The 11,864-nt window shown below is 40.2% G+C and overlaps 2 protein-coding genes across 2 annotated transcripts in view; one reads left to right on the top strand and one right to left on the bottom strand.

Annotated features, from left to right (window-relative positions):
• LOC107660365 (ADP-ribosylation factor-like protein 3) overlaps nucleotides 1–3,516 on the bottom strand; it is a 13,045-nt gene extending 9,529 nt beyond the window's left edge. The window contains exons 1-2 of the mRNA XM_016449631.1: nucleotides 3,499–3,516; nucleotides 1,893–1,969 (exon numbers count right to left, since the gene is read on the bottom strand). Coding sequence (XP_016305117.1) covers nucleotides 1,893–1,895 — 3 coding nt within the window. The 5' untranslated portion in view covers nucleotides 1,896–1,969; nucleotides 3,499–3,516. The remainder of the gene's footprint in view (nucleotides 1–1,892; nucleotides 1,970–3,498) is intronic.
• Nucleotides 3,517–3,524: 8 nt separating this feature from the next.
• Nucleotides 3,525–10,980, top strand: LOC107660367 (WW domain-binding protein 1-like). The gene is made up of 4 exons (XM_016449633.1): nucleotides 3,525–3,786; nucleotides 4,584–4,686; nucleotides 7,416–7,583; nucleotides 8,828–10,980. Exons 1-4 carry the CDS (start codon nucleotides 3,724–3,726, stop codon nucleotides 9,145–9,147), a joined length of 654 nt encoding a protein of 217 aa, XP_016305119.1. The 5' UTR covers nucleotides 3,525–3,723; the 3' UTR covers nucleotides 9,148–10,980.
• The last annotated feature ends 884 nt before the right edge of the window (nucleotides 10,981–11,864 follow it).

An 11,864-nucleotide genomic window follows, 5' to 3' on the forward strand; every position in this document is an offset into this window, starting at 1 on the left:
CTACGCAAGGAAGATAATTCTGCAAACAGCTGCAATTGCAGGTTTTCAAACAGAGATGGCGACAAAGAGGCTAAATTTACGGACTGCAGATTTAAAGGGGTCATATAATGCGATTTCAAGTTTCCCTTTCTCTTTGGAGTGTTACAAGCTGATTGTGCATAGATAAGATCCCTGAAGTTGCAAGGAGGGACTTTGTAGAAAATGAAGCGTTTGAGAGAGGCGGGGCATAGAGGACCTACAATAATGTACAGTATTTGAAAAGTAATGTGTTTTTTGAACATTAAAGCATGTCAACATATTCTGTTACACCAAATACACAAAATAATGATCTTTAAAAAATGTGACCATATGACCCCTTTAAGTGTTTTTCTTTAATTGCTAATGCGACCTTTTTTTACACCACAGACTGAACAAAATTAAGCATTGCTTGGTAATTGGTCAACAAAGTATTGATAGTTGTGTAAATATTGTCATACTAACAGTTGTCTGAATTGGTAGAACCTCTGCACGCAGGTGTCGCGCACAGACAGACAGTAGCCTAATGATAACCCCTTTCGTGCTCTTCCCAATATTGTGACAAACACCACTGTATTTAAAATATATAATTTGAAGGAAACTGTAAGATATGAACGTTTCATTTTCAAAATGTTTTGTTATTGACGCGGTGAGTCAGACAGTTATTTGCAAAAAAAATAAAAAAATAAGGCCTATCTCTTTCCATTTAAATATATAACATCCTAAAATATATGTTTACCTTATAGGCAAAATTTCGTACATTTGATTTGTTTAAAACAATTTAAGATACTATTTGGCCAGTGGAAAAGAATGAGAACAACTCTGAACACTTAAAATCTACGTAAAGTTTTATACATGAGGCCCCAGAACTTCTGTGGTTAAGGCTAGATGGCATACAGCAAAAACTACTGGGCATGCGCACATCAATATAGCATAAATTTTCTCACACTGTACAACAATAATTACTATTTTTTGGCATTATTGTAAGTTGTAGGTTTAGGGTTGGGGTAGGTGTACAGCAGGGCTGTCCAAACTCGGTCCTGGAGGGCCGGTGTCCTGAAGAGTTTAGCTCCAACCCCAATTAAACACACCTGAACCAGCTAATCAAGCTCTTACTAGGCATACTAGAAACTTAAAGGCAGGTGTGTTGAGGCAAGTTGGAGCTAAACTCTGCAGGACACCGGCCCTCCAGGACCGAGTTTGGACACCCCTGGTGTAGACGTTAATAAAACACAATCTAGGTAGAAAATTCAATTTATTGTTAGCTTCCGGTTTTTGCTGTATCCCTTGTAGCCACAACCAACTTCTGTCTCGTCATCCTGAGCAGAGGAGCTTCTTCGGAACCTGAACCAAACCATGAACCAAACACACAAGACTGTGAACCAATCAGCTGCTTTGATTAGGATTGACACAGATTAAACACGGAGCTCCACCTGCTGCTAACCAACATAAACCTTAAGCCAGTTTCTGTGTCATATGTACAGTAAACAATCAACAGACACAATGTCCTTCATATGATCTAACATCTACCTTAATTTAAATGAGAAAAGTGAACCATCAGTTCTGTTAAAGGCTCGTATCGCGTATTCTGCTTAATAGATGCGTAGGCTGTATGGATTTACAGTTTTGAAGAACTTTTTACCAATACTTAAAAACAAACAAAAGAATTTTCTAATCAGGCCTATTTGTAGCGCGTTATAATAAACCGTTAAGCGCTGTTTATTAGGATAATATAAAGAAAGGCGTCTTCAAGCAGCGAATAGTTTTCAATATAAACCGCTAGAAAAGTGAGAAAACTTCAGCAATCAGACTGTTCATCATATATATAAATTAGATGAGTGTGTGTGTGTGAGAGAGAGAGTATATGCGATACTCACCATTCTTCAGTGCGAGCTCCCGCTTTTGATGTCATCCGGTTGACGTCAGGGGATGCCGCATGTTACATTTACAATATCTTAAAATATGCAAAATGTCCGTATTGAATAAAAACGTATTCTTTTTTTTTTTTAAAGAGGTGTATTAATTTTTATACGTTTTGTAGTTTTTAATTTCGATGTTCAGTAGAACATTTAAAAATGTATCATTCTTGAGACGTGGGACAAAACAGGTCCAGCAAGGGTAACTGCTATCAGCTTTAAAAAAATACAAATATTTTACATTTTAAATGTCATGAGGGATTAATAACACAATTATCACCTTCAATTTAATTTTCTCATTATTATACCAAATCTATGTTTCTTAATGTCCTCTCACTACAACTAAAACAGTGTGTCCACAGAGAAGGGTTCAATCATTCATATGCAATAAAATGGATAAAAATGTTTTTTTTTAATGATGAAAAATAGCTTGTTTTATCAAAAGCAACACTTAATATCTCCTATCAAAGCAAGGTTGTTTTTTTTAATGACACATGCATGTTTAATACGATTTTAAAATTGCGTCCCCACGTTTTGTCAACACCGTCAGACATTCGTAATAAAATCAGGGAATATCAGGGGCAGCTGTCACTCTAAAGCACCCCCTTGCCACAGTTCACCTCTGCAGAGTACATCAGTGTCAGACAGGCTCTGCTAAGTTTTAGTTTTAGAATATTTATTAGAATATTAGAATATTAATTTTAGAATATAATTAAATTAATGTTAATATTTCCTGTGTCACAGCCATGATATGTCAACACCATCTTCCAATTTCTGAGGAAATTATTGGAAATATTTAGATAATTTTATTCTCCTGAAGCAGTTTCCATTAGCATCTAGCATCAACAGAAAAAAATAAAATGGCTACTACATGAACTCCATTGGTTTTGTGAAAGAAATGCCAAATTTGTCAACACCGTCAGATGTCACCACCATAAGATTTTGTGTTCCAATGATATATCAAAATACTTAAACGTGACTCTTGAATAAAAGCTTTATAAACAATAACATACTCACTGTTTGTTTTAATACAGTAATTGACTGATTCAATGTATTTGATAGTTAAAATGACTACAAATCCAGGTTTTCGTCACCTCCATCAGTTGATTATTTTGATAATATTTCATTATGATATTTTATATTTGTTGTGGAATTGTTGGTCACATGTGAAAGTGTAATCTGTCTGCTAACACGAGAATGTGTTTTGAAATGTTAAAAACATCTTTAATGCTGTTAAAGATAAAGTTGAAATTATATTATACAGTCCAAGGTAAAAAAAAAGAAGCACATTTTGTTAAAAAAGAGAAAAGTTGGGGGGTTGTATCAAAGCATAGCTCAGCAGCTTAGTACATATAAGATACATAAATGTAGTTTAATTTATCTGAGTACAAGGTTTTATTTTTTCAATTTTGCACCGTTTTGTCCCGCTTCTCAAGAATGACTGTGTTGTAGAAAAGAAATCAACATATGCACATTAATTTAATAAGAATAATATGTTTTTTTCATATAGCCTTTTCATATAATAGAACGATAAATATAACGATACTATTATTAGTCACGTACTTACAGAGATGTAATGAGAAGCAGCAGCGGATGTGTTTCAGCTTTCAGCGGCTTCAGTGCCGCTTTTACTGCTGTTATTGTTGTGGCTGAATGTGATGCTGCTGCCCTCTGTATGTGGATCACATGAAATCACACTCATGAACACGGACATGTCGAGCGGACGGTCATCTCGTCTGTTTAACTGAAGCTTTATGATTCCGCTCGAGTTTGGAAAGAAAAACGCAGCAAGATGCCACAGAAGCTGCTGGGCTTCGTGGTGGGGCTTCTCTGCACAGGGACGTGTTTAGTTCAGGTAAGCCGGCGGCGCGGCCTTTGAGGCGGCGAGTGTTGAACTCGAGCTCCGGGATCAGCGCGGTGCGAGGCCTCGATAAACAACTCAAATAAAGCCATAAAACCAGCATCGTGTAACAATGGTTATAAACACCTTATGGCCTTTCTTACGGGATATATTTAAAATAAATATTAATATTTTACATTTTAAAATCACGGACATTCAGGAGATGAAATGATTCGGGGAAAAAAATGGTGGTTATATTATTGATGGTTTGTGATTGTGGGGTGTCTGCAGTGTTTTAGTATGTCTGTAGGGTGTTGTGTCAGTTCGCCGGCTTTGTGTGTGTTTGTGAGGTTTAAGTTTGACTCGTACTGATTGTGTTTAAAGGTTATTGTGTAGGTGAAAGATCCAGCGCCCATCATAGTTCACAAGCAAATAAAGACTCACCTGTCCAACAGGCAACACTGTGTTTCCTATTTATTTATACAGTATTATATTTGAGGATCCAATTTCATTGATATTACTATATATAATTGTTCATATTTATTGATTGATTTCAACTTTACTTGCATTACTTTGTCCTTATAATTTTAGACCAATATGTGAATTGTGACAGAAATCAGATTTTGAGTGGTGAGTCTGGTTTTCAAACGATGAATTTGCCTTTGTGCTCCTAATAAAGGAGTCACACTCTTTCTCTGAGTGTTGTGAGTGTTTACTGTCAGTAAACGCTGATGTAAAGCCTGGAGTGCGCATGATGAAGAGCTTAGATCTGTGCTGTTGTCTTTCACTCAATGCTTGTGTTTGTTTGACAGGGGAAGGAGTTTTGTTTCGGCGTGAACAATGAACAGTACCGCTGTGAGATGGGCTACTGTTGTGGCGAGACCGAGTGCTGCACGTACTATTACGAGCTCTGGTGTAAGTGCAGCAGCTTCATGTGTGTGTGTGTCTCTCTCTCTCTCTCTCTCTCTCACACTCACTCACTCACTCACTCACTCACTCACACACACACCCACCCGTATGTGGTTCAGGCTCACACGCATGACAGTACAATGCTAGTGAGGTGTTTGGTCCACCAGCCTGTGCATGTTCATTTCATATTTCAGCTCAATATCAAAAGGAATAAATGGAAAATTAGGTTTTGCTCTATGAAAACAAAGCTTGTTTTAGGGCTCGTTTTTTGCATTGTGACATTGAAACTATATTTAAATACACTTTCCTCTGTATTCTCATTATGGTAATTCATGACAGCGTTGATAAAGCACAACGTCCTCACACCTTCAGCACTCATACATCCCTATAGAAGAGCTTTTACTAGCACTGAATGTCACTGTGGGAATCAGGCACTTCTCTCTGTACTCCTCCTCTAGCAACACCATAACATTTTGGATGCTGTTAGATCCAAAATTATTGACTTGGTCTTATGAGATCAGAGTATGGATTCCCAGAAGTCTATATTTTGTAAATATGGGCCTGGTGTGGATAAACAACCATGCATGTCACTTCTGCAGGCTGCATCTTACTCTGTGAGACAAAGCGTCACTCTTTTCATAGCTTTTATCGGCTCTGAGATAGGCTTGCCGCGATGGACAGTGCTGACGGTGATACCGGTGTTAAGCCGCAACACCGGTTACGTCACTTGCCCACCGATTTTAAATTAGGCATAGCCTGCCCTATAGCATGGTATATTTTTATTTGTTTTGTTAATAAAAGTTCTATGTCTTATATATACGCTAAAGTGAGTTTGACGTTGTATTTTGTTGTTGCATTCAAGCAATTGATGCCTAACTGCTGCTAATTCTAAAGTGAAAGTAAAATGCACACGGCGCTTTTAAGCTATCTAAAAGCGAAGGAAAGCGAGGAAAAGAGAGAAAATTCAAACGAACTTAAAAATGAACAATTACTTTACTCCGAATTGCCACTATTTGAAAGTGAAAGTAAAATGCGCACACCGCTTTTACAAGCTATTTAAAAGCGAAGGAAAGTGAGGAAAAGAGGGAACGCCCCCGCGGTGATACCGGTATTTCCGGTGTTGTCACACGTCGATGAACCGGTGGGAAAATTTCCTCACCGTCACAACCCTACTCTGAGACACAGAGCTTAAAGTGAACACCTGATTATTTTAGGGGCCTTTTCACAAGTCCATTGTTTTTGAATTTCTGTTTTACTTTTGTATATTTTCACACTTAAAACAATGATTTGGTATTCCTCTTGTACCATTGTACCCTTTTGTGCTAAGAAATAAATCTCCTGACAGTTCTCTCAAGTGGCTACATTATCACCATTAAGTCTGAGTATGATTCAGTGGGCTATATAACACTTTTTAAAGGGGACATCGGATGCCCATTTTCCACAAGTTGGTATGATTTTTAGGGTCTTCATGAAATGTCTGCAACATACTTTGGTTAAAATTCCTCAGTGGTCGTGTAAAACAACACCCTTTTTACCTTGCGGTTTCGTTGCATGTCTCGTTAAATGCTAATGAGCTCTGTTCACCCCGCCCCTTTCTTATGTGGAAAAGGAAAGGCAGTTTGTAAATAATCATAAAAAATATAAAGTGTGAGACTTGCTGCAGCTGGATCACGAACAATGGATACTGATCCATCCTTGAGTTTTAACTTTTTAACAAAACCTGCCTTGAATTGTCCCTCGTTCAGAAAGTAGTTTGGAGTAAAATTATTTGCGCAGACATAAATGAATTTAGGTGTATTCGGTGGCGCATTACCATAGTAACGGATGGCCGCCTCGGTGTGGAGCTCTCCACATACAATATACTGTCTACTGTCTTTTTGTCTATTGTGTATTGTTTTTACATATTTATTTTTATTTTGTTACCTGTGTCTGGTCACTTGTCAACCTGTCTGTGCACTGGAAGCCTCTGTCACCAAGACATATTCCTTGTGTGTGTAAGCACACTTGGCAATAAAGATCTTTCTGATTCTGATCAAAAACAAAACTAATCCACTGCATCCTCAGTGGCTGCATCCTGCATTGCTTACAACTCATTGTTGTGGCTACAACTGCTGGAGCGCGGAGAAAATTGGAAAATTGTTAACCGTTTTGGTTCAACATACTTACCTGTTGATCAAAAAATGCCTTGAACTTACACCAGAATTTTTTTTTATTTGTTATATTTTAAATAACTTTCAGATGGGTGTACATTTTTGCAACACAGCATTTTATCACTTTGATATAAAAAAAGTCTTATTTTCCTGAATAATTTTAACATGCTTCTTTGGTAGCTGATCAAGCAGACTTGCTGGAACATTATATCTCTAAAGAGCCCTAACATGTCTTCTAAGTAAAGAGTAATTGCTGAATTTGTTAAGTTTCAGAGGGGGTGTACTCATTTATGCTGTGCACTACATATCTGTACGGAAACATCATTTCTGTAAATACTGAAATGCATTTATGCTGTAATGGATTTATCAACAATTTGTTGAATCAATTAAGTTTACAGGTATTAAACATTTGATTGAGTCACTGAAAGTCAGAAAATCAGATGACACTGGAAGTCAAGAGCCACCTGTCAATCATCTAGAGATGCGTTCGGCGATATCACATGATGATGAGTGTTGGCATTGATCACATGACTGATATTTAGAGCAGTATGACAGTATGCAAGGACTGATGATGTGTGTCTGTAGGGTTCTGGTTGGTGTGGACCCTCATCATCATGCTGAGCTGCTGCTGCGCATACAGACACCGACGCGTCAAGATGCGCCTGCAGCAGGAGCAGAGACAGAGAGAGATCAGTCTGATGGCATATCAGGGCGCCTCCAGCTCCTTCATCACTCCTCCTCCTCTCAACCTACGTGAGTACCGTGTCCACACCACACCATCACCGATGCCTGACTCGTCGTCAGCTCACAAGAGCGTTCAGCGTGATGCTTTACATGCGTGTAACAGTTTGTCATAGTGTGACCCTCGTCTCCAACACGAGTTTCTGCACATTGTTCTCATCAGAAAGGGCCACTTTGCACTGTAAGGATGGTCAGGATGTGCCACTGCTCAACAGCTCACTAGTGAGCTTGACTAGTTTCTGAAATTCGCAGCAGTGCTGTTTTAGGGGACTAGAGTAACAATGCTGTGGGTTTTAACGTAACTAAAGATCTTCCAGGAGTCTTCATTCATCCTCTTTAAAGCACAGAAATATCTGTAACACATTCAACCATTGATCTCATCTGCGTGTTTGGATTATTTTAGATTCAATTTTACAGAAATGATCAGAAAATACAGTAAAATGTTGGCGTCGCTTGACATACGAATGACCAGGGAGTTCAGATATCTTTTGTTTATAGTGCAAACCTTGAGAAGGTCATGCTGTGAATTAAAGGACTCATTCACTCACAAATTAAAATGAGCATTTACTTTGGGGACCAGTTCTCACTATTATCTAGTTGCTTATTAGCATGCGTATTACTAGCATATTGGCTGTTTATTGGTACTTATAAAGCACATATTAAAGGGGTCATACCTAAATTTAACAACTACCTTACTAACTATTAATAAGCAGCAACATTTTTAGTTAATAATTAAAATTTGACCTTAAAATAACATGTGATCTCATTTACTCATCTCTATGCTGTTTGTTCTTCCATGACACAAGGGAGATGTTCTCAAAGATGTTCACAAAGAAGATGTCCTCAGCTGAATAAAATGTAATATTAACATTAGCCCATATGACTCAAAAGCTGCTATATTTCAGTGAAGGCAAATGTGAATGATGTTGGATAGTCATATTACATCATAAGAGTCATGTGAAGGACTGTGGTCTTTTGGTGTTTTATGGTACTTTGATCATTTGTCATTAAAAACAAATTTCCATTCAGAAGAGTCAGATCCATATTCAGCCTAGTTAACGGCATACACGCCATGTAGTCAGACACATCCAGATGCTCGTCCAGCTCCCACTGATGTGCTCCAGTCATCTATTTGGTAATGAGAGGCTGTAACTTGTGTCATGTCGGCTCTGAAACGAGTGCAGCAGCTGTGCGCGTGTCTGTTATTTTGGTCAAGTTGAGCAACACTCTGACCCGTTTGTGTCCATCACTTTCAGGGTTCTGGACAGACTGTAAGCTACCCGACTATGAGGAGGTGATTGCCCACCCGCCCACGCCCCCTCCGCCCTACTCAGAGTCTCCACCAGACGTCCCAGTGCTCAGCGGCCGGACGGAGGCAGCCGTGGTCCTGGAGCCACCTGCGCCTGAGACAGCTGTGGAGGTGGAGGAGGATGAGGAGCCCAATGGCCGGCGCAGACATGTGACGGGCGACTCGGGCATCGAGGTGTGCGTGTGCCAGCTGGATGTGGACGAGGGTTTGGGGCCCGAGGAGGAATCGCTGTGTCAGGGAGCCGACGGTGGCTGCTGCTCCGAGTGAAACCCTTGCCGGCAAAGAGCTCTCGCCCGACCCTGCCACCACCACCGACCACCAGGTGTGACGACCCATCGGGATCAGGAATGAGGGAGTTTGTGAGAGACTTTTTCTACTGTCTGACTGCGTCATGTGTGTCCGTTTCCCAGCATCCCTCTCACTTTCCTCTCACAGACTGAGCGAATAATCCAGACCACTGTTTGTTTCTCACAGCTGCACCGAGACTTCAGCCCAGAGTAAGACACACACACACACAGAGCGACACGTGTCTCCTCCCGCAGGAGACACACACACAGTCTCAAACACACAGGGTGGCACATGTCCTTTTATATGATGTTTGTGTGCTGAGGAATCCCATGAGTGCTGGTCGAGCAGATAAACACACAGTCAGCTGATCGTCTCATGTGTGTGTATCTCATCGTGGCCTTACCTGTTTCATAGGCTGCTGTAAACAAGCTTGTGTCGAGCTGGATGTGGCGTCCCGTGTGTGTGTGTGTGACCTGCTGCAGTCACATGATTTATGATCTCTGATTTATGTTTATTAGTGAAGCACAGATATGATCAGATGACGCCACAAATGAAGGCGATGAGTGTCATTTCGTAGAGGAAGACTGACGTTTACCTGCATTAAGGGCTAAAATCAAGATCAGAATGTTTCCAGTTGGTTTTCTCATGTCCGTCGTGTTTGTTTCCGTGAACGCTTGTCTCCGTCAGCCCTCTGAACGCGGCTGCAAACCCCGTTTTGTTTTCTGTTGCACTGAAGGACGCTGTCGTCCTCTCAAAGTTCTTCAACTCCAACCCAATTCCCACAAAGTTTACAGATTCTGTGCCTTTCCCGGTGGAGATCTAGATTAACTAACTAACTAGGCTATGCAAAAAATGAGGACTCTCTGTTGTGAGCTGCAGTAGCGCTGTGCCGTCTACTTTAGCAATACCGTTCATGTTCACGCGATTCACACGACTCCTTTTCTCTATAATCAAATCAAATGCGTTCATGTTCATTTCTTGACCGGACACACATTACTGTGTCCGTCTGTCATGGAGTTTGTTTCTGTACTTGTGTACTAACTATGTGTTCATAACGCCTTTGTTTCTTATGGATTGATCACCGTTTACAGGTGAAATCTGAGGCGTTACGGATGATTTCAGGTGTTTGTTTTGAGCACCGCTGGTGTCTGTCGCATTATGTAGGTGCTCTCAAATATGAAGCCTTTGACATTGAGCAGCTCCAAGTCTGTTGTCAAATGTGTGTTTAATAATAAAGACATTTAATATTGAGCCAAATCACAGCGCAACCTGCATCATGGTGCAGTTCTATAAGCACGTCGAGCTGTTTTGACTTTATACTCATTTATAATAGTAGTGATCAGCTAAAGTCTATAATGCATTTAAGGCCAATTCACACCGCACAGATAAACGCCAACAAATGTTTGTTGGGTTTTGTTTGATCAGTGTGTTACCCCTGTCGGTGTTGGTCGGGGTTTGTTTTCACCCGAGTGAAAGTGTGAACATGACAGTTATTTTTCATAACATTCTAATTAAACGGCCAACTTGTTTGTTGGTGTTTGTCTGTGCGGTGTGAATTGGCCTTTACTTGACTCATCTGACAGTCCGTGAGGTTTTCTGATAGCAGCTAGTGATGATGATGATGATGATGATGATAATTTCTGCCAAATGGCAGCTGATATGGAGATGCTCACAGATCTACAGACACATTTGTGGTTCCAGCACAGAGCTGTGTGGCGTTTCTATTGTCGGTTCTTTAGTAAGACGTCTGCTGTGTCTCTATAGTCATTTGTATTTTATTTTTGTAATAAAAATAATAAACCAGCTTTGGCACTGAGCTGTCCGTCTGTGTTTCTGATGTTCATCTGCTCACATCATGTTTGACCGAGACAACATACTGTATTGATGATGACTATTAGCCTATTAGAAATCTGTATTGTGGAAATAAACCTGCAGGCAATTCTTGACCAACTTCGTACTAATATCTGGGGAAAATCACTTACAGAACTTTCAGAACTCCTGCTGTAAGACTGATAGTCTCACTTGTTCTCTTCCTCATTTGTGACATCAAATAGCATTTCGATTGCGTATAATACTTCAGCTTCATTCATCGCACCAAAAGATAAACTGCAGTGCTTTACAACTATAGGACAGGAAGAGCTAAATAAATTTATCACTGCATCTAAACCAACAACATGCCTGTTAGATCATGTACCCACTAAATTACTAAGAGTTGTTACCTGTAGCAGAAGAACCACTTCTCAATATTAATTCGTCGTTGTCTTTAGGTCATGTCCCAAAACCATTCAAGCTGGCGGTTATTAAGCCTCTTATTAAGAAACCACAACTAAATCCTAGTGAACTGGCAAATTACAGACCCATTTCAAATCTTCCTTTTATGTCTAAAATTTTAGAATTACGCCCCTTACCATACTGTGATGCCCTGTCAGGCTGGAGCATAACATAAAACCATGTCTGCATTTGTGGATCGGAGAAATGACAAACAACAAGCGCTACTCTACACTGCCCAAAACTCGCGTTTGAATCATCAGTGACAAATTCTCTCTTTTAGAAGGCCAAACACAACGAAACACAGCGTCACACGCGGCGGCGGCCTAGAGTGAGAGGAGGCCAGTGAGCTTGAGAACGGCGCGGCCAGAGGATTCGATGAAGGAGCGTCCGGCGGGCTTGCGGCAACCACATGTGACGACCCCGGG

This window comes from Sinocyclocheilus anshuiensis, unplaced genomic scaffold, assembly GCF_001515605.1.
Source record: "Sinocyclocheilus anshuiensis isolate Anshui unplaced genomic scaffold, SAMN03320099.WGS_v1.1 scaffold1943, whole genome shotgun sequence".
Classification (NCBI taxonomy): domain Eukaryota; kingdom Metazoa; phylum Chordata; class Actinopteri; order Cypriniformes; family Cyprinidae; genus Sinocyclocheilus; species Sinocyclocheilus anshuiensis.